The sequence below is a fragment of the Magnolia sinica genome, chromosome 7, assembly GCF_029962835.1.
Source record: "Magnolia sinica isolate HGM2019 chromosome 7, MsV1, whole genome shotgun sequence".
NCBI classification, from domain to species: Eukaryota; Viridiplantae; Streptophyta; class Magnoliopsida; order Magnoliales; family Magnoliaceae; genus Magnolia; species Magnolia sinica.
Genome location: NC_080579.1, coordinates 4400020 through 4422940, shown reverse-complemented (window position 1 = coordinate 4422940; position 22921 = coordinate 4400020). Strand labels below are relative to the sequence as shown.

Genomic DNA, 22921 nt, shown 5'->3' with positions numbered 1-22921 from the left:
ATCCATTCATTTCATCCATTTTTAAATATCATTTTAGGGCTTGATCCCAAAAATCAGAGGGATATAAATCTCAGGTGGACACACCACAGGAAAACAATAATGATTGGATATCCACCATTAAAATCCTCCTAAGGCCCACTGTACCGTTTATTTGACATCCAATATGTTGATTAGGTCATACAGACTCAGATGAAGGGAAAAAACAAAGATTAGCTTGATCCAAAACTTTTATGGCACCCAAAAAGTTTTTAATGGTCAAGTTCATTCAACACTATTTCCTGTAATGTGTCCACTTGAGATTGGGATATACCTCATTTTTGTTCTCATAACATAAAATGATCTAGAAAAATAGATGGACGGCATGGATGAAACACATATATCATGGTGGGGCTCACAGAGCACCAACCACCAACCATTGGCCAATCCGTTTCCCCATCGGAGTAGCAAACCATGGGCCCCATTTTAAAACCAACGGTCGAGCCACTTGCATAATTCAATCGATCAGCCTAAGCTATTAGCTTTTAAAGGCATGCGTTGGGTTATCAAGCTAAAATTGGAAAATCAAGGCATCCAACCATTCCCTTAAAAAATGAGCGGTTGAGATTGTTTGTACAGAAATAAGTCCAATCAACAATCTGAGCCATCCTTTTGTTAGAGATTATCATGGATCACTTGCTGTTTTAAAGAACTTCTTTTATCAGGCAATTCTTTCCATCCGCTGCTTAAAAAACAAACATCTATGTAAGAGAAGGAAAACTTATGGAATGCTTAAATCAACCTCTCATTGTTAATTTTAACTGTAACCCTTAAAAATATGTTCCGGATGTAGTGATCGGTTCAGATTGAACGATTGGATTATCTAAATATCACAGTTCTGACTATCATGAACATGCGGCATTGAGACTGAGGGCGAAGTTAGGTCGGTACGCGAATTGCGTGAGACCTAAACCTGACGGGACCACATAGCATTGAGACAGGGGGCGACTTAAAGGTGGACATTTTGGACCCGATCCGGTGGATCCAACCTGACTCGGTACCGTTCCGAACAGAGCCGACAGCTTAGATCGGCCTGATCAAGTCTGTTAACCCAGATCCAATAGTATTTCGGGTCGGGTCCGGATAGAGGTTGATCCGGACCTATTCGACCCGGATACTCGAACCGAAAGGATCCAGTCCGAACCGACTAGACCCAACCCGAAGCCTTAAGATGTTAGACTGTAACATTGACTTTGACTCAGATCATGATCAGGCCCATCTGCTTTCGTTGCATACACGTGCCTGATTAGCATGTGCGAAGGTCGAGTGGCATTCCCCGTTTTTCCTGCTGAAACTCATCCTTTCGTCAGACGTAAACCACGTGGTCCGTCATTACCACACGCCAACTACACTAACCTCAAGCTAGGTGGCTAGTTCTGTGCTAGGGGACAGATTGGTTGCTTCTCTGGTTGGTGCTCTGTGAGCCCCACTATGATGTATGTGTTTCATCCATTCCGTTCATACATTTTTACAGAACATTTTATGGATTCATAAAAAAATGATAGGTACCTAAATCTTAGGTGGACCACACAATAAGAAAACAATAATAATTGGATATCTACCATTAAAATCCTTCTAAGGTCCACTGTACTATTTATTTGACATCCAATTTGTTGATTAGGTCATAAAGACCCAGATGGATGGAAAAAATAAGTATCAGCTAGATCCAAAACTTTTAAGCGCAAAATGTTGTTAATGGTTAACGTTTATTCAACACTGTTTCCTTTAATGTGATCCACTTGAGATTTAGATATATCTCATTTTTTTTTCATATCGTAAAATGATCTATAAAAATAGATGGAAGGCATGGATGAAACACATACATCATGGTGGGGCCCACAGAGCATTGACCAACAGCCAATGGCTGGTGGCACCGTGGCAGGGGGAGTAGCCAATCTGTTTCTGTGCGAGGACGAGACTGACGCTCCTCGAGCTCCGAGTTGTACGAATGGTTCAAAGGAGGTTAAGGGTATATGGGCCCCACAATGATGTAATTATTATATCTACACCGTTCATATATTTTTAGAGATCATCTTAGAGTATTATCTAAAAAATTATTAATATCCAAAGGTCATATGGACCACACCACAAGTAGCAACAGAGAATAATTTTCACCATTAAATATTTCATGTGGCCCACTTGATAGTTAGATCTGTCTTATTTTTCATCGTAAGCCTTATGACGAGCTCACCAAATGGATGGACGGTTTAGATATAACACATACCCCATGATAAGATCCACGTAACTTGCTAAGTTCATTACAGCAAGTCCCCACTCACTTTATATATATATATATATATATATATATATATATAAAATCAGAGTGCTTTCGTGCAGTGCACGTTAATATACATGTTCGGTAAAAATATGAATACAATAACAGATAGTTTTTTTGAGCCATGTGGGGCCCACCTTGATGTATATGTTTTATCTAAGCCGTTCATCTATTTTGACATATCAATTTAGGCCTTGAGAAAAAAAATAACGTATATTAAAGGTTGAAGTGGACCACATTATATGAAAAGTTAAATTAAATTTACACAGATCCGAATCGTACCCAATTCGATCAGACTCAGTTTCTTTTGACTGAATCGGACTCTGTTCGGGTCAGGCGAATCTGTTCGGATCAAGTGACTCAAATTTGATTCCGGATCTGATCGAGTCCGGATCAAACCATTGCCATTTCGGATCTGATCGGGTTGAACCCAATCCGCTCCTATCCGGACCGATGCCCACCCAGCAAGGTGGGTAGGTGATGTATACATTAAATATCCACACGGTCTATCTTCTTGGAGAGTTTATTTTAGAGCCAGGTCACGAGAATGAAAGCATATCCAAATTCAAGGTTTTGGACACTACAGAAACAGTTGTTATTAACTATTAAAAACTTAGAAATTTGATACTCTGGTAAAGCATGATGGATGAAATGAAGCACTTAGAAATTGCAGACGTGGCATATAAAAATTTAAATTAAATGGTTAATTTTATGCTGCCAAGTTTCCATGTCATAACTAAAAATTAAGATTATCTTATTTTTCTTTCTTTTGGATTAGTGACCTTTTAAGGATGGATGCGGTTTGGCTAGTGACGCTGGCACTTGCCTGTGGCTAGTTGTCGGTCCTCTGTGGGCCTCACCATGATGTATGTGTTTTATCCGTGCTTTCCATTCATTTTTTCAGATAATTTTAGGGTTTGATCGCAAAAACAAGATATTATAAATCTCAGGTGGACCACACTACAGGAAAAGAGTAGTGATTGAATGTCCACCATTGAAAACCTCCCATGGCCCACTGTAATGTTTATTTTACATCCAAACTATTGATCAGGTCAGACACACAGACCTGGATGAAGGGAAAAAACAAATATCAGCTTGATCTAACTTTTGTGTCCTCTAAAAGGTTTTTAACGGTGGTTGTTCAATCAACACCGTTTTGGTAACGTGGTCCACTTGAGATTTGGATCTACCTAATTTTTGGACTCATACCATAAAATGACTTGAAAACAATAATAGTTAGCATGGATGAAACATATACATCACGGTGGGGTCCATAGACCACTGACCACTAGCCATTGGCTAGTGGCAGGGTCACCAGCTAATCCGCGTCGGTTGAAAATGAAATGCATCCAACGGTCCTATTTCCACTGACAAGTGTCTCCGAATCAAAGGTTAGGATTGTTCAACTAATCTGATCTTGGGAGTATGAATTGAAGACGGTCGTTGATTTTGAGGCAGGGCCCACCGACACTGGAGCTCACAATATAGTAGGTTTTTTCAGTTAATATATGCCACGTGTACAAGTTCTAACTGCCTGCGTATCAAATGTTGTACGCAGCCTGAGTATTATATAACTCTTCCTTTTTCATTGTAGATTTCTATAATAGTTTACCACCATTTTGAAAAGTGGTTGTGGGTTGTGGCCGCTGTATCTAACACATGGAACAGTTGTAAGGAAATCCAGACCGTCTAAATTGTTGAAACAATTGTCCGATAGAGAATTTCATTAAAATTTTCATGGGCCCATAAGAATGACCATCTTACCCTTTTCATCAGAATTTAGACCGCTCACTATCGTAAGTTTAACTATCCATTTAACGGCCATTAATTGGATGGTTATGATTGTATGATTACCAAGATTTTAAATACATGCTTCACATACTATGGTATTCACAGTTTGGTTGGTATGGATAGTGATAAATTAGTGCCACATGCCAGGAGGATGAATCACCACCATTTTCAAAATGGTTCCGAGACACCACCTTCCAATGTGCACCAGTTTAGGGATTGTGGTGATCGCTCAATCTCACACAGGGGAGTAGTTTTGAAGCAATCCAGACCGTCGAAACAATTTTGGAGATCAAAACCGAAACTTACACTAAGAAAATGATAATAGCAATCTCATTTTGCAGTTAGAATTTGGGCCACTGACTGTTTTACTCATAACCATCCATTTGTTTGCCATAATTTGTATGGTTAAGATTATTTAGTCAGTGTGGTATTAGATATATGATCCATCCACATTTTGTATGGTCTAGATAAGGGCACTCACGTGTGAGGATGAAGATGATGAGGCGATACCATTTTACAAGCGGTTGTGAACTATCATAGAAGTCCATAATCTCTCTTTTAAATTAATTTGGAGAAAGAAAAAAAAAATCTGATGGGGCGTATGATAGCTCACACACATGCACGTGAAGATGGCATATTTAGCACGTATGGTCCTGCGAGCTACCAAACTTTTTTTTTTTTCCTTTTCTTTGAGACAACGTCAAGACCTAATGATGATGAGCATTGGAAACAAGTGGGCCCATGATTCGGTAATCCCAACCATTGATACGTTGATTCCAACTAAAGTGAGTTCATGCTTCTTAGTTTGGACTATCCTAGTAACAAATATAAGGATCTTTTTTTTCCGTAGAACATGGACCGTTGTCGTGTATTTCATTCCAACCGTTTATCTCTAGGCCAAAAAATGAAAAGTTGTGATGGTACTAACATGGACAATTTTCGAGCGCGTGCACTTTTTTAACATTAATCTCTCAAGCGTGTAAACATGTCATGCTTTTGCAAGATCCAATCCATTCATCAAGTGCATCTAACCGTTTATTTTCTATTTATTATATAAAAATTTCAATACGACCATTTTATGGACCAAATATCAAGATAAATTAAACAATGGTCCACGTTACAAGTATATGTTCCGACTGATAAAAGATCAGATCTCTCTGATTTTGGACACAAGCATACATATGCCGATATCCACCTGATGGGAGCTTTGAATATCGAACACGTGAACAAACTTGAAGCGTGTGCGAGGCAAGCACTGAAGAAGTGAACTACCTGTCTTACGCGCGTCATTGCTTAGAGCGTTGGCGTTGCAGATGATTCCGAAGGCATTTCATCGATGCGGCCACACGTCTTAGTTGAATGGTCGTTTTCCAGAGCTTAGGAAACGACGGATTATAAATTACTCGGCCCGAGATTTTATATATCGCTTGCTCGGGTATTTCATTCTGTATTGGTGGGGCCCATCGTTCAATGATCCAAATCAATGGTCTGTACACCATAAACCAAGAATCTCCGAGATTGATAGATCCTAGACATAAATTTTTTGAGTTTTGATGATTGAATGTGGACAACTGTATATTTCCTCAGGTTAATTGCACCCACCTCACCTCCGTTACATTACGATAATCAGATACATAGATACTTCCCTTCTATTGCAAGATTTATTATTTTAGCAATTGACCATTTTACCCCTATCCTATAAGTAACTAAGTGTAGGCGTGTGGCCCACCATTGTGCATGCATATCATCCAGTCCATTTAATGGGATGATTCCACCGTGAAAATGGGACACTCCAAAAATCAAGTTGATCCAACCATCAGATGAGCCACCATGTGAATTAGAAGGTTTGTCACATAAAATTTAGAGGGTTTTTGGTGGTTTTTCTTTTTTTTTTTATACGGTGTGGCCTACCTAGTAATTAAATTAGCCTCATTTTAGGGCATCCAACTTCTATGGTAGCAACGATTTTTCTAACTTGTTCGATGAAATTTATACATAACGGCGGGCCTACGAGTGGAAAAATGAAACTTTAGAGGAAGGTATTTGCGTCATTTAGTATAAATTCAACCGACATCTCAAAAGAGCTCATGCAATAATCCAAACAAAGGGATGTAGGTATAATAGTTAGGTAATTGAAGATTCAACATACATTATTTAGATGAGCTTAGTGGGTGTTACCGTAACCGTGTGGGGCCTACCTTGATGAATTTGTGGTATATCCACTCCGTCCATCTGTTTTTTCATCTTATTTTAGGACTCTATCCCAAAACATATGAAGATCTAAATCTTTGGTGGATCTACTAAAAACAGTGATGAATGACTATTAAAAACATTTTGGGGGCGACAAAAGTTTTAAAACAATATGATCTTTGTATTTTTCCTTCATCCATATCTTCTTGACATTATCACCGGTCTGGGTGGCAAATAAACATTATGAAAACCTTATGATAGGCCCTTTAGAATTTTTAATGGTGAGGCACTCAATCACCACTGATTCCTGTGATGGGGTCCACCTGAGATTTGGATCTAATTAATTATTAAGACCGCGTCCTGAAATAGGCTGGAGAAATGGATGTACAGCATGGATATAAAAAATCATCAAGGTGGGCCCCACCGTAAGGTGTGTGTTACCCGGGTACACATAATCCGCTCCTTATTCAGACAGCCGTACATGAGTGCCAGGTGTGGAGAAACAAGTGGCTACCTTGTTTTTGTGACGATCTTATCTTATATTTGAAATTGTCATGTCAGCCAACGATAGCAAAGTTCATGAAATTGCGTAGACTTCGGGATTCCAGGAAGCGGAAAGATGGAGTTGAAAAATAGAAACTTTGGCAATAAATAACTGAGGCTGGATTCTATACGACCTGATTTTCAAATAGTAGCCCACCTAATTTTTGTACAGACTTGATTTTCAAATTAGAATCATCTACAATACTCATTTTTCCACCTACTACGTTAAATCCATTTCATCCATCAGGTGACCGTTACTTTAATCGAGGATATAAAATATTAGCCAGAGACGTTGAAGATGATAGGATGACTAAAAAACGACAGAACAATCATCAGGTGGACCACACCATGAAAGATGATACCCCACCCAAAATGTCCAAATTCATGTGTGATCCGTCTAACGATTGGAAAGAATTTCACCTTAGGAAATTGCATTTATCAATCCAAGAGAATTGTTTTTTAATTTTAGTTTAGTTTCCGTTAAAAGTATTTACATAACTTAATACTCATTGTATGATTGCACAAGTTAGATAGGGTACAGTTTGAACAAGTTTCAGAAGCAATTAGCAGGTCAGATTTACATATTGAATAGTCTGCCCACTCATTTTCATCCAAAATTAATAGGTAACACTCAAACATACTTTATTTAGATAAAGTTGTTCAGACTATTTCAAAGGCTTTAAAAAGTCTAAAGGAACATCTCAGAAGAGCTTTCAATGAGATTTGAAAAATATCAAAGCAGCAGATTGACGAACCCATAATCCGTTTGGCTTGATATTGGCCACTGGCCTAAAGATATTTGAAAGTTTCAAGTCAATTAAGATACATTTCTTCAACTCCAATGATACCAAAAGCTCATGAAAATCCAACTGAAAAGATCTCTGACACCTCCCCAAGATAAGCAGCGTATTTAATCATCCAGTACCGAAAAATAAGTAGGCAATAGGATCAAAATGAGCCCCAAACACTTTAAGTGTTGAGCTGGAAAAGAGCACTCCAAAATCAAGCCCTTGAAGGCCAATGGCAAAAACGGTCCATTAAAGGTAGCCTAGATACCCCTTATCAGGCTAATATGCTATACCCATGAAGAAAACCTATGGGTCATTATTTGGCTTATTTAAGGACTCTGACTTTGAGCCATTCCAAAAAGGATGAACGGTCGAGATTTGAGAGGGGTTGAAGCTGTTGAGGTGATGAGGATGGTTGAAACTCTTGATGAGCTACACTGCAGTCATTTCGCCCTTGCAATCCAAGGATACATATTTACAAGTTCATTCTTATTCATTGTCAACTTCGAAAAGATATGTGCATCGTTCTTCTGTCTAACCAAAGGCTTAAACAAGCTATTCAGTATGAGCTTTAAAAGTCAAGAAAATGATTGAATATATATATGTTTGATTTCTCAGTTTTCTTCTCACATTTTAAATGAACTTGCTACACTCCCACATAATGCATATATGCACATTTTTATTTTTCTTTTTTATCACTCCTTTTTTTTTAAAAAAAATATTTTTCTTATTTGAGGCCTTGTTATCCTGCCCAATATGACTTCATATAGTAATTATGAGGTTCATTTGAATCCTTCCAAAAAAAATATAAATTTTCATAAAGTAAAGATTGTGTTCTATGCCAGTGAAAAAGGATACCTAATTCCCTTTTTTTTTTTTTGTTTTTAATAATTGAGGCTTTTATCTAAAATTTATGGTGCAAATCAACCAATAGAAATTACATGGGTTAAAAATTTTAGTAATTTCCTAATTCATGAACGATTCTACAGATTTTAAGCAATCATAAATTTTAAAATATATTTAAATGGGTGACTCCAGCCAAATTATCTAAATCCAAGATATATCCCAAAACATTGCACAACAAAAGCCATAAAAGTGATTCAAGCTCATAAATTATTGTAAAATAAACTGGATTAGAAGGTACATAAGGCAGGAAATCATAGCTTGCTGAGTGCGTTTGAGTTTGCTCACATAACGGCGTTCATAATACTATGGCTAGGTATGATAAACAGTATGCAAGTAGTTAGAGGTTACAGGAAAATTAATTGTGCACATAGCATACAAATAATTCAAACTAAACCTTTTAAATTATTGTCACCATTTTAAATAATGAGTCTCACACACACATATATACGGGAAATGTTATTATGAGGTCGATCTCATGGGAAGGTCGAGCTATGTGGGCCTTACCATGATGTGTATTGAGCATCAACACCGTGCATTTGATGGGTCCCCTTTAGGTTATGGGATATCAAAAAAATCAGTTGTATAAAGAATTTAGGTGGGCCATACCATCTAAAACCATGCGAAGACATTCCTAGAACATATAAAAGCACTTGGTGGAGCCCATCTGAGTTTTGGATGCTACTGAAACTTGGCTTGACTACTCATCGAAGCAAGACATGCATAATGGATGGGCTGGATTTGTGAACCACATCTCAATGGCCCAATAAATGATTATGAATGTTTTAATAGGAGGGTAATCCCTCTCAACTTTTGTATGTGGTGTGGCCCACCCAAGTTATGGATTAACTAGATTTTTAAGCATGTGGCCCACCATGAAATGGTGCATCTGGTTGATAGGGTAGATGTTCAACACACATTATGGTGGGACCCCACACAGCTCATCCTCATGGAAAGTTCTCATAAGGTCAACCTTGTGGTTCCATTTTCATTATATATATGTGTCCCCACACACTCATGCTATGGTGAGATTTCACCACCTATGGATACTCGAACCCTTGACCAGGTGTTAAAACTCCGGGAGTCTACAGCCGGAGCAAGAGTAAGGATCCCTCTTTTGTAATTTGGTCAGCCTAATTTAAGTAAACATAAGCTAGGAGTCATTTCCAGAATGCTTGCGTATGAAGCATCTCATGCAGACATAGTATCAACTAACTCCCTAAATCATTCGACAAGATTGCCCTGCTAAGAAAGATTAAATATTTTACCATTTTTCTACTCTACTATATCTTAAATACATGCGTACAACTTCATGCAACACTGTGAATCCTTGCGCATGGGGGAGTTATTTGCTACTCCGGCTGGGTATAATGCTTGATACGCCGGCACTTAAAGATGATACACGTGTCATATCCTGGTATTTTACACTCTAAAATCAAGATGGTTTGAACAATCTTGGCCTCGGAGTAGTGTATGCTTGTTTTATTTTTATTTTTTTATAATAAGAACATAGGTTTTTTGTTTTCACGTTAAACTGTACAATAAATAAATGCCCAGAAATTTAATGAAGTCATATGAACAGAAAATTTAAATATTAATTCATAATACATCTAAAATGGTACTGATATTGTGACGGTTTTGTTTTAATTAATTACATAATTTCTCAGTAATTTCTAACTGCCTGCGAATCATCTTTCACAGTCTGCCAGAGTATCAAATCATTTCTCTTGCGTGTGATCCATGATATTGACCCAAAACTAAATGATGAAAAAGTAATGGCCCAAAATGGGTACATTGCTTCAGTTGGTCCACACATTCGATTTATCAATCCTCGGGTCAAAACCATATCTTACAGTAGAGGACGTATAAATGAACTTACCAAGTGTACTTTGTAGGTGTACTCGGCTTACACGTGTAAACAACATGAGTGGCCAAGATCGGAGCTGTACGTTACACGATGTCCGGTATGTAGATGCCATGTCTCTAAACTCAGAACAATCTGATCATCAAAGGAACCACACGTGTGTACATGTAATTTAGACCGCTGATCAAAATAGAATGACCATTCGTTTGTTCTGTATATGCATGGCATATGTGATGATCATAAAGAGATGAGATTTGAGGAATTTGGACATTGGGAACCGTCTAATGAGCGGATCTCATCTTGCAGAAGTATGCCTCAGTCGCACGTGAGGGGATTACGGAATTACAAAGCGTACTCGCGCGAGTGCACTCAGCATTTCTAATTCTGGTGCTTTCCCGAGGAGGAAATGGCGCGGAAACGGATTGGCTACTCCCCATGCCACCAGCCAATGGCTGATGGTCCGTAATCTGTGGGCCCCACAATGATGTATATGTTTCATCCATGCCGTCCATCTATTTTTCCGGATCATTTTATGGTATGAGACCAAAAATGAGGTATATCCAAATCTCAAGTGGACCACATTGCAGGAAACAGTATTGAATGAGCGTCGACCATTAAAAATATTTTGGGGGTCATAAAATTTTTGGATCAAGCTGATTTTTTATTTTTTCCCTTCATCTGGGCGTTTATGACCTAATCAACAGATTGGATTTCAAACAAACACTATAGTGGGCCTTAATAGGATTTTAATGGTGGATGTCCAATCACTATTCTTTTTTTTTTTTTTTTTTTTTGGTGTGGTACACCTGAGATTTATATACCTCTCAGTTTTTGGATCAAGCCTTAAAATGAATGGTAAAAATGGATGAACGGAATGGATGAAACACATACATCATAGTGGGGCCCACGGAGCACCGACCACCAGGCTGGTGGTAGGGGGACTAGGCAATCAAAGTGACAAGATTAGATAAAGTGATTGGCTTACCAGATAAAGTGACAAGATTCTACTAAACAAAGTGACAGAATTTTGCAAAACGAACTGACGGAGTTTTTGGACAAAGTAACAAGGTTTCACTAGATGAAGTGACAAATTTCCACTAGATGATGTGACAGGATTATGGGTCAAAGTGATGGAGTTCTATTAGACAAAGAGACGGGGTTTCCAGACAAAATATCGTGGTTCCACTAGACAAAGTGATGGGGTCTTATTTGACAAAGTGATGAGATTAGCAGGCAAAGTGACATGATTCACTAGACAAAGTGATGGAGTTGTTAAACAAATAGACAAAATTTTACTAGACAAAGTGATGAGACTATGAGATAAAGTGTTATGGTTATAATAGACAAAGTGATGGGTTTTATTAGAGAAAGTGACTGAGTTGCTCGACAAAGTAGTGAGGTTCTACTAAATAAAGTGACTGGGTTGCTAGAAAAAGTGTAGTGGTTTTATAAGACAAAGTGATGGGGTTGTTGGACAAAATGACGGGATTCAACTAGACAAAGTGACAAAATTACTAAACATAGTGACGAGTTCCACTAGAAAAAGTGATGGAATTGTAGACAAAGTGGTGTGGTTACACTAACCAAAGTGATGGGGTTTTATTAGATAAAATGATGAGGTTTTACCAAACAATTTAATGGGGTTCGATTGGGTAAAGTGATGGGGTTACTGAACAAACTGACACTGTTCCACAAGATAAAGTGGCGGAGTTGAAGGACAAAATAACAAGGTTATCAGACAAAGTGATGAGATTCTTCTACATAAAGTATAAGATTATTGGAAAAAGTGATATGGTTTCATTAAACAAATTGACAAAATTCTATTAGATAAAGTGATGGGATTCTCCTAAGTAAAGTGATCAGGTTCTATGAAACTTCTATATATGAAATCCACTCCAATCACTTGGATTCTTTTAGGTTAGTTTGCTTTATGCTGTTTTAAGTTAGTTGGTTTTATGCCATTAAGTTAGTTTGCTTCCTGCATTGTTTTAGGATAGTTTGCTTTCGTTCTTCACTCTCGTGCTGACTGGCTTTCATGTTGTGATAATTGTGGAAACACCGATTCCTTCGTTCAGGTACTATCTTTCCATCACTTCTCATTTACTTTCGTTGTCCTAGGTGCATTGTATGCTCATATATCTTTTACATTGAGGATAATGTAGATTTTAAGTTGGGGTGGGAGATTAGGTCACCTAATTAGTGTTTTCTTGGTCTTGAGCAAAAAAATTGTGAAAATTTTTAAAATTTTTCTGGAATTTCTTGTAAATTCGATGTGATTTTGACGGCCATCTTTGATTTAGAATTATAAGATAAGTGATGTTGGTAATTTATAACTCTTGGATTCAGTATCTGTTAGATTTCACAGTTAAGTTTGAATTGTTAATCCAGAATTAGAAGTTATAAACATTGATTGAGTTATGATTTCACATGTCACATCTCACTTTCATATTAAGGTTTCAGTTTGATATTGAAGGGTTAACTTGGTAATCACTAAGTATGTAAGGAACCAACCTAGAAAATTTGCCCATCATGATCAATTGAAAAAAAAAAGAAAAACAGATACCTTTGAAAAGAGTTGGGCGAATAATCTTCACCATTGGTTTGCTTCCTATAGGTGCAGATTTAATTCCCCATGGATGATATATGAAAAGGGTTGGGTGTACAGTCTTCATCATAGGTTTGCTCCGTGTAGGTGAGGATTTGATTCCCCTTCTTAACGTTACTTTTAATGGAAAAATCAAAAGCTGGAAGAATGAAAAGATGATCTGTGAGGCAAGTTTTGGTTATCATGAATTCTCTTATTGGTTACCAATGATATCCTGAAATAGAGAAGTGAATTTTAATGATGATAAGCCAAGATTAAACTATACCCTCATGGATCCTAATGTTTAGAATTTTTTTCTAATTGATGGATTAATACTTTGATCTTGATTATGAAGTCTACCGAGTGCTTGAGTATAGGGAATGTAATGCCCAACATTCATGAATCTTAGAATTCAAGTATCTGGATTGTTTTCAAAAATCACTCTAGTTCATAGAAATTGGTCCTGTAATTCTCAACTTATTTTCTGCATACTTTGCTCAGGACTAGCAAAATGCTGGTTGGGGGTTGTGTTAAGGGTGAAATATTGCATAGTAAACCCCAGTTATTACCTGATTTTACGAACCTGATACCGTTTAATGCTCTATTTTAATCGCGTTTGTGCTGCAAGGTGAATTCAGGAGCTTGGACTGAAAAAAGGTGCTAAATGCATGGATTTGATGCTCTAGAATCACCAAAGCAAGGGAAGGACCTCAGGGGACCGAGATCGATAGATTTACACGCCAGATATCTGAAAAAACTAAGAAACTGAAGCTCAAGTGGCCTAAAAAGGGTCCAAAATGTGAAATCATAGGGTTCCCGCCATCCGATTGGCTTGAAAGTGTATATATGGCCTAAGGATTATAAATTAACCGTACATGTAAAATTTCAACCATTGGATCCCTGTGAAAGTGGCCTAACGGACATATTAGCCCATAAATTATCAATTTTTGGGCTCACTTGATCTCTGGATATGTCTCAATTTTGAACTCAACACCTTAAATGATATAACAGAATGGATGGACGGAGAGGATTTCATATATACATCACGAGTGGACCCCATTGGCAGCTCCATGCATAATGCACAAGTGCACTTGACGTGCACTGGACAAAGAACCCCAGTCAACGGAAGGAGACCCGTCTCCTTCTCCTTCTCCTTCTCCAGCACGGATGACCAGCGGACGCACGTGGTCCGTCCAGTTTTGGCCAGTGGGCCCCACTCATTGCTCGGATCACTAATCGGGACCGTACATTGCATCTCTATGGTGGGCAAGACCTTCTGCTAGGTGTCTGTTTTGTCTCTTGCAAACGTACACAGATTCCAGCCGTTCAAACGTAAGATAGACGATGATAAGAAGAGTCCATGGCCCACACCAAATTCGAGCCATAACGCATCAAACCTAAAAAAAATTTCGAGATTATTTCAATGGACGGTGTGGATTTCCCAACCGAGCTCAATCATGGGTCCCACCGAACACATCATCGCTTCTCTGTTTACGCAAGAACAGAGCTCACGACTGCCGTCCGTTGGGAGGATGTGTGGCCCACATTAATCATCCGGATGGATGATCCGAACCATCCCACGTACTAAGGGGGAGAAATCTACCAAACACTGATCCTTTCCATCCATCCATGCAAAAGAACAGGAGTGCATAGTCCAGATCTTTCCCCGTACGTTGATCAACGTCGTGGGTAACCAAAAGCTCAGATCCTCTTCAAATTTGGCATGATATACTAAATCAACCTCATAGAGCCAATGGACGACTCTGATGAGACGTGAAGTCGCTATAAGTAGGCCCCACAGACACCACTGAATCTAATACCCAACGTGCGTCCGCTTTCTGCTGCGAAAGAAGGGTCGGTGCTCCACCCCAGCCAACCTACATCAGGTATAAAAGGATGAGGGAGAGAGTAGGGAAGGGATCGGATCTTGGAGGGGACGTGGAGCAGAGAGAGAGAGAGAGAGAGAGAGAGAGAGAGAGAGAGAGTAATATTTATTTTTATTTTGTTTATTTCTACCGTTTTATTTTACTTTTATGTTTAGCCTAATCATGTCTATTCTAGGCTAAACCTCTTAGGTAGGGCTGAGCGGTGAAGCTTGTAGCATGATGGGGAGACTTTTTGTTTGTGCCTTTTATTTAGACTGAACTATGTTGATTTTAGTTTAATTAAGGAAATGTTTTAGTTTTTAATAGTCTGTTGTGACTAAAATTACAATGGGTCTACGATAGCTTTGAGCATGTTCCTTTTTTTTTTAATGTTTATGACGTCAGGAAGCCCTGTTGTTCACCATCGTCTCCTAGGCATGGTCGAATGACGGTACCCTTCCTAACCTTCATACATTGTTGATTGGTTGGTAATTAGTTTAATTTTGTTATTTACTTTGTCTCCTGAGTATGGTTTAGTGATGGAATCCATTCTAATTCATATACCTTTCATCTCTTGAAAACTATATCAAAGGAAGTTCAGTCTTAATTTCCATGGTTACACTCTTCAACTAGATGAAGATGAGACTCTAAGTCCAGTTGAGTTCTTGAAGCAGGCATAAGATCTCTCTGATCTCTACAAGTGGATCATCTGAATCCCTAGTTTCCTTCTCCTAAATTCTTTAAGTTTTAGATAATTATTTCATCATTATTCCTCAAATTACAGTCCATTTAGATTTCATTTTATTCTAGTTTTAGTTTTGATTATTTTCAGGTTACGTACAGGTTTCAGTCCATTAGGATTCGACCTCGGTCTCACCGAGTTTATTACTACATCACAACCATATACTTGGGGAGTGAACAATAGAACTTCTTCAACTGTATATGCAGTTTACTTACAAAAAAATATTTCTATGGACATAGTTACTTTCAATGCTTGAATTTAAGTCAATTTAAACGTTAGGACATTGATTCCAAATCAAAGCTCACAATCATACTAACCTGACTTGCGTGGAGGAGGGTTCTGTTCAAAAACAACTCAGTGGTTCAATGAGTTGACTCGAGCAGGTGGCTACTCCAATGGCTGCAACCCAATTGGGATTTGGCTCAGCGGGGTATTTCTAAGTCTAGGTTCGAACTAGGAGCTCCAACAACAAGCTTGAAAAGAATTGACTGCTCGTATAGGACTTGAGACTCAGCGATGATGGACAATCGAGTACGTTATCTTGGTTCACTCGAACAATGGTGGCTCGACAACGATAGGCTGAGCCCCCCCCCCCCCCCCAAAAAAAAAAAAAAAAAAAAATCCTCTCTTCTAATAGAGTCAGGGCTCGATCCACTATCTTAGAGAAGCTTAACCCGAGCCTGATTCTTAAACTTGACTCGATATGACTCGGTGCAGTGTGGCACAAGATCGGACCTGCACTCGATTTTTTCTTCTCTGAGATTCTAGGGTTTTCGGGGATGATTTCCTCAAATGGAAAAAAAAAAAAAAAGAGTTTTGATAGCTCTCGAACTCCTTGAAACTATGATTGTTACTAATCAGGGGATTAGTTTAATGGTCTTGAGCCTCTTATGTCTTGTGTTGGGGGGAGTAAGCTAATAGCCCACCTGCATGGGGTTAATCCAGTGTTTGGGATAGACTCCTTGTAGTAGGGTCTATTGGACGAATGCTTCAAGTCGAACAATGGGGCCCAATTCATTACGATGGGTCTTTCACTGGAATGGAGAAGATGAAATCGCCAACTATGATAACTTTTTATGGTCCCATCTTCAGATCTAATGCTTCTGGATGGGTCCACTGATCACCTTGGGGCCCACTATTTTCTACAACTTCCCCACATGTATGGTGGGTTCTGATAATTTCAGCCGTAAGTAATTTCTCGTGCAGAGGAGGATTTTCTCACAGAACATCTAGACCAATGAAATAGGATACTTTTACCCCTACGACTAACACTAGTTATGCGTTGGAAGAGCTTCTAAAATCTCTTGGGTGATTGAGATTGAGCCACGCATTGCCATAGGAAGATTCCTTTCGCTGCATGACAAGCACATAAAAGAACCCTAAAAAACAGTAGCGAATGGGTGGCCATGATGGATGTTCTGAAAAGGAAGGGCTGAGATGATCAGCTGCCGTAGATTGTCAAGAGAGTTGATGCCGTTTTTGGTAAAATAACCTCCCACAGTCCCCCCTCCCCCAAAAAAATAAATAAATAAATAAATAAATAAATAAATCGCATGATACCACACGAGTAGTGACCATGCTTTGGTCGGGTCCATCCTAAGGGTCAAATAGACAGTTCAGATCGTCAAGTCCGATAGTGTAGATGAGCCATCGATCGAAGAACATAGACGTTATCCGTTAAAATTTCTACCAAGCAGGAAAAGGGGAGAGGAGAGTTTCCTCTTTGGACGGCATCAGGTTAAAACCAGTTTGACCATGGGCTTGGCTCAGTGAGTTGTGGGATCACGCAAGCTATGCGCTTGCAACCACTGTGTGGTGCCCACTTTGATGACTTAAATTCGGACCGATCACTGGGTTTTGCTGAGTCGACTAGGACCCCGACCCATTTGTCAAGTAGAACAGAAATTCACATGGGCCATACTACTAAGTTTTGGGTCATGGATGTTGATTTCTTACAATTTGTGGATAAGATGTCATTCCTTATTGATCTCAATGATTATAAGAAGCCTGGATGAGATGGACACCGGTAATATCCCCATTGATTAGATGAGCTGGTAATTATGTGTTGGATTGCTTAACCCTAGTTATGGGCCTGATGGATTGTGGATACGTCAACCCAAAATTTGGGTTATGTGCATAAACTTTCAGGGTTCTTGAGTGTAGTGGGGTGTGTGCACATTTATTTGTGTCATTGATAAAATAAAATTATTTAGTGATGTTCCAAGATATTCGGTACTTGAGTATTATTAGCCCAAAGTGTTACAAGAGAACCCCGACACTTTGCCTAGTGTAACCACACCACTTTGTCTAGCAATTCCATCACTTTTTCTAGTAGAACCCGTTACTATGTCTAGTAATATCGTCACTTTGTCTTGTCAAATCTCGTCACTTTATCTGACAACCTCTTCACTTTGTCTTATGAAAATATCACATTTTTTTCGGCAACCCTATCACTTACTTAGTAGAACCTCACTACTTTGCCAGGCAACCCAGTCAATTTCTCTAATAAAACTCGTCATTATGCAATCCGCTTCCCAACGTCACCCATACCGGGTGGCAGCTAGGCGCTCTTGAGTGAGCTGCTGGAAACGTATCATTCGTCTTAATCAAGCAGTATTTTGTAAACTGATCATTATTTCATTAAAGTATTGTGCTGATGTCAGCACAAATGACGTGGACCAATTTAATTTCAAGACGCGGGGAGCCACAGTCCTCTGGAAACAGAGGATCTGCACTCTATCTTTATTTTTGTTTGTATAGGTGTTTTTTTTTTTTTTGGGTGTGTGTGTGAAGGTGGACAGTACCACTGCAAGCTTTATTAATAAAAAGAAAAGTTACATAAGTTGGAGGGGGGAAATGAACCTGACCTCCAAAACAACAAACAACAACACCTGGAATAAGTAAAAAGGCTGCCATATAGATTAATTGACATGTATTAAAAGTAAATCCATTAAAAAAAGGAAAATGAAAATAAATAAATAAAAAGTACACAATTCCTTGAAACAAACACAAATGAAAAGCTGTTGTTGATTTCCTCTCCACCTCCTCTCCTCGTATTGGAGTGGATCATTAAAATGAATCAATGCTGATATACTTGATGTGGGCAATCTTGTGATGATCTTCTCCTCAATCTTGGTAGCGCTCTCTTAAGAGTGGACAATCCCCGATAGTTAATCTTCTGATATCCTCTGGTAGAGACTTCAACTGTGGACAAGCCGAGATCAGCAGAGTTTGGAGGGCTTTGAGTTGTCCCAACTCCTCTGGTAGAGACTTCAACTGTGGACAATTGGATATGTTCAGAGTTTGGAGGGCTTTGAGTTGTCCCAACTCCTCTGGTAGAGACCTCAACTCTGGACAATTGGAGATCGCCAAAGTTTGGAGGGCTTTGAGTTGTCCCAACTCCTCTGGTAGAGACTTCAACTGTGGACAAATGGAGATCTCCAGAGTTTGGAGGGCTTTGAGTTGTCCCAACTCCTTTGGTAGAGACTTCAACTTTGGACAATTGTAGATCTGCAGAGTTTGGAGGGCTTTGAGTTGTCCCAACTCCTCTGGTATAGACTTCAATTGTGGACAATCATGGATCTCCAGAGTTTGGGGGGCTTTGAGTTGTCCCAACTCCTCCGGTAGAGACTTCAACTGTTGACAATTCCTGATGTCTAGAGCTCGGAGGGCTTTGAGTTGTCCCAACTCCTCTGGTATAGACTTCAACTGTTGACAATTGACGATATTCAATTGTTGAAGCATTGTGAGGTGTTGCAACTCCGGTAGAGACCTCAACTCTATACCAAAGAGGATCTCCAGAGTTTGGAGGGCTTTGAGTTGTCCCAACTCCTTTGGCAGAGACTCCAACTGACAACTACGGATCTCCAGAGTTTGGAGGGCTTCGAGTTGTCCCAACTCCTTTGGCAGAGACTCCAACGGACATCTACAGATAGACAGAGTTTGGAGGGCTTTGAGTTGTCCCAACTCCTTTGGCAGAGACTCCAACTGTGGACAATAATAGATAGACAGAGTTTGGAGGGCTTTGAGTTGTCCCAACTCCTTTGGCAGAGACTCCAACTGTAGACAATCGGCGATGTCCAGAGTTTGGAGAGCTCTTAGTTGTCCCAACCAATCACCTGGTAGTGATGTCAGCTTTTTGCAGTCTTTTATTGTTAATTGGAGGAGTGATGGCATAACCTCTCTATTTCCAACTCTCAATTCCCACTCCTCCCAATTTGGCATATCCTGGAACCAGAGGGTCTCCAGCTTGGGGAATGAGACACCACTTCCATCATTTTGATCATCCCCGCTAAACTCACCACGCACTTTTTTCACCTCTACCATTCCGTCAATAAAAAGGAATTTAAGGGACGGTAGCTTCCCAAGACCCGGAAGTTGTTTAACCTTGGGACAATGCGAGAGTTTCACCTCAAGTAGATTGGAGAACATTGGATTCCCTATCCACCTGGGAAGCTCGGAACCTATATAATTCTGTATTTCTATCTCTTTCAAGTTTTCGTGAGGCTGGAGGCTTTCGAGCACATCGTCCATCCTCTTCACCTCATCATCCAACGGTTCACCATCTACGTCATCGTACTTCAAGGATAGAGCACGAAGGTGCTGCTTCTGATGCAGTTCTGCCTCGCTAGCTTCGTCCCTGCTCCTGACACCTTCCAAGCCGATAATTGGAAGACAACCTTGAAGATGATTGAGGTGTCTCAGTTCTCCACATTTACATCCTTGGTCGTCACCCCCCACAATGAACTCTGTTAGCGTCCGAAGCTCAGTTAGTCTCCCTGTACCCTCTGGTAAGTACCTCAGATCAAATGAACGTTCAAATTCTAGATGTCTCAAGCTAATCATTTTCCTCATCCCTCTAGGCAGTTTTCTTAGCTTCGAACAGTGATTGAGTCTCAATGTCTGTAAATTGATGCAATTACTCAATTCCTCTGGCAACTCCTCTATGCCTGTGTGAGATAAATCAAGATATCTCAAGTGTTTCAACTGTCCTACTGTCTCAGGCAATTTCTTGATGTCAGTGCGACTCAAGTCCAATGCTCTAAGGCATCTCGAATGATGAAATAACTTGTCTGGCACCTTGGAGATTCTTGAGTCTTGTAGTAGCAACGTCCGCAACTTGTGGGCCTTAGGCAAGGTGGCCGAAATGGAAGCCAAAGCTTCCTCAGCAGCTACATCATTGTCAACTATAAAAGAATGCCGGACATTATTTAGGTTTAACGAGGCTTCCTCGCTAATCTCCACCACTGAACAATCCCTTCCTGCAACATATTGCGCTAGATCATGAACTAAATCATGCATCTTGCAACAGACTATGCTGCCATTACTATCGATTTCTGCATTTTGGAGCAGTGAGCGCCTTTGCAAATCATCGAAATACAGTTCACCGATTTCCTCCATGTCACCACTTCCACTAACGGAGCAGATGAAACCTTGTGCCACCCATAACTTGACAATCATATCCTTCCCTATCACCCAATCTTTCGGAAAGACGGAGCAATATACAAAGCACTGCTTCAGAGCTGGAGGCAAATCATAGTAGCTTAGTAACAAAGCTGGTAAAATGCCTTCAAAGACATCATCTGAGTTCCACATCTCGCTTCGCAAGACAAGCTCCCACTGGCTTCTAGTCCTCCTCGACTGCATGACACTCCCTATTGTCTTTGCAGCGAGAGGCACCCCACCACATTTCTCTACAATTTGCCTTCCAATATCTTCCAGCTCAGAACACTCTTCTGCACGCCGATGCTCCAGCACTTTACTTCTGAACAATAACCAGCAATCCTCATTGGATAAGACCGCCAGTTTGTGCATGTGATCAGTGCTTCCCATCATGCGTGCAACATCTTCGATACGAGTGGTTACAATGATTCGACTCCCGGGTGCACCAGCTTGGAAGGGAAGTATCAGCTTCTCCCATTTCTCGCTGTCTTTGCTCCAAACGTCATCAAGCACCAGCAAGAATTTCTTTGCCTGCAACATACGACATAGGCGATCCTGCAAAAGGTCCAAGTCTAATGACTCGCAACCAGTTTTAGTTGCAGATTCTATTATTGATTTCGTAATTTGTTTCACATTAAAGTCTTCAGAAACACAAACCAACATTTTCATGTCAAAATGCCCCTTCACTATCTCATCGTTGTAGATGAGCCGAGCAAGAGTGGTCTTGCCCAAACCCCCCATTCCAACGATAGAAATGACGAAGGGCACCTCAGTTACCTCCTGCAGCAGCAAGCCTATGACTTTATTTTTATCAGCTTCTCTGCCTATCACTGACAGTGGGTTGACGAAGGAGCTTGTTTCTCGCTCTCTGTTCTCACCCCGCCTGATCAATTCACTAACCATTCTCTCACCCTCCCCACTATCTGCTCTAAGACCCAATTGGTTCCTCGCTTCAGTGATATCATGTAATCTACCCCTCACCTCCTTTATCCTACTCCCAATTTTGTGGCGTAACAGGACATGTTTGAAGCTAGTAACAGGGCAGAGTAAGCAAGTAATAAGGAAGCTGAAACAGGACACATCACCTCCACTGGCTGCTTGTGATCTGAGATCCTCCGTCATCCACTCATCTAATATGTCATCCACATCATAGGCCACATCTTTGACATTCTGCAACCAGGTCTTCACTGCTTCGTGATTCGATCGCCGAGTTTCAGCATCTTTAAGCACAGCTTGGATAAAGGAGAACATACGGGAAAGCTTTTCGATATCATCGGTGACATCCACCAACAAAGTCACCTCAACTTGGAGGAGGTCGTTCAACTTCCCTGCTACGGTCGAGACCAGCGTATATGCCATTCTTTTTTCTTTTCTTTCTTTTTTTTTCTCTCTTTTTTTTTTTTCCTTTCTTTATGCTTTAGGTATGTATGGATGGTAAGAAGGGAGGAGTTTGATGTGTGAGAGAGCACTGTAAGGTTTAGAAATTTGCAATGGTAAGGACTTTCATGAATCGAGGAAGAGAGTGGATAAAGAAGAAAAAAAGCTGAGGGAGAGAGTGTGTAAAAGCAGTAAAAGCTGCAAATGTAGAGAAGAATGGTAGAGGAGAAAGAAAGGTGAGGTCTCGATGTTTCAGATGATTAAGAAAAGTAGCATAGAAATGGTTGAAAGCGGAGGTTGCATGTGAACGCCATCAAAAAGAGTTTTCAATCCTGGTCCCAACATGACTGAACAGAAGCGGATTAGCTGGTACCAACCATCAGAGTAGCAAACCATGGGCCCCATTTTAAAACCAACGGTCGAACCACTTGCATAATTCAATCATCAGCCTAAGCTGTTAGCTTTTAAAGGCATGCTTTCGGTTATCAAGCGAAAATCGGAAAATTAAGGCATCCAACTAT

The 22921-nt window shown here is 39.8% G+C and overlaps 1 protein-coding gene across 1 annotated transcript; it reads right to left on the bottom strand.

Moving 5' to 3' along the window:
• Positions 1-18382: 18382 nt before the first annotated feature.
• Positions 18383-22685, bottom strand: LOC131251900 (putative disease resistance protein RGA3). The gene is made up of 2 exons (XM_058252895.1): positions 18781-22685; positions 18383-18726 (listed from the first exon to the last, which is right to left on the bottom strand). Exons 1-2 carry the CDS (start codon positions 22380-22382, stop codon positions 18708-18710), a joined length of 3621 nt encoding a protein of 1206 aa, XP_058108878.1. The 5' UTR covers positions 22383-22685; the 3' UTR covers positions 18383-18707.
• Between the last annotated feature and the right edge of the window lie 236 nt (positions 22686-22921).

What these genes read in the sequence shown, in the direction of transcription:
- LOC131251900 (XM_058252895.1), bottom strand. Translation starts at nt 22,382, where the DNA reads ATGGCATATACGCTGGTCTCGACCGTAGCAGGGAAGTTGAACGACCTC.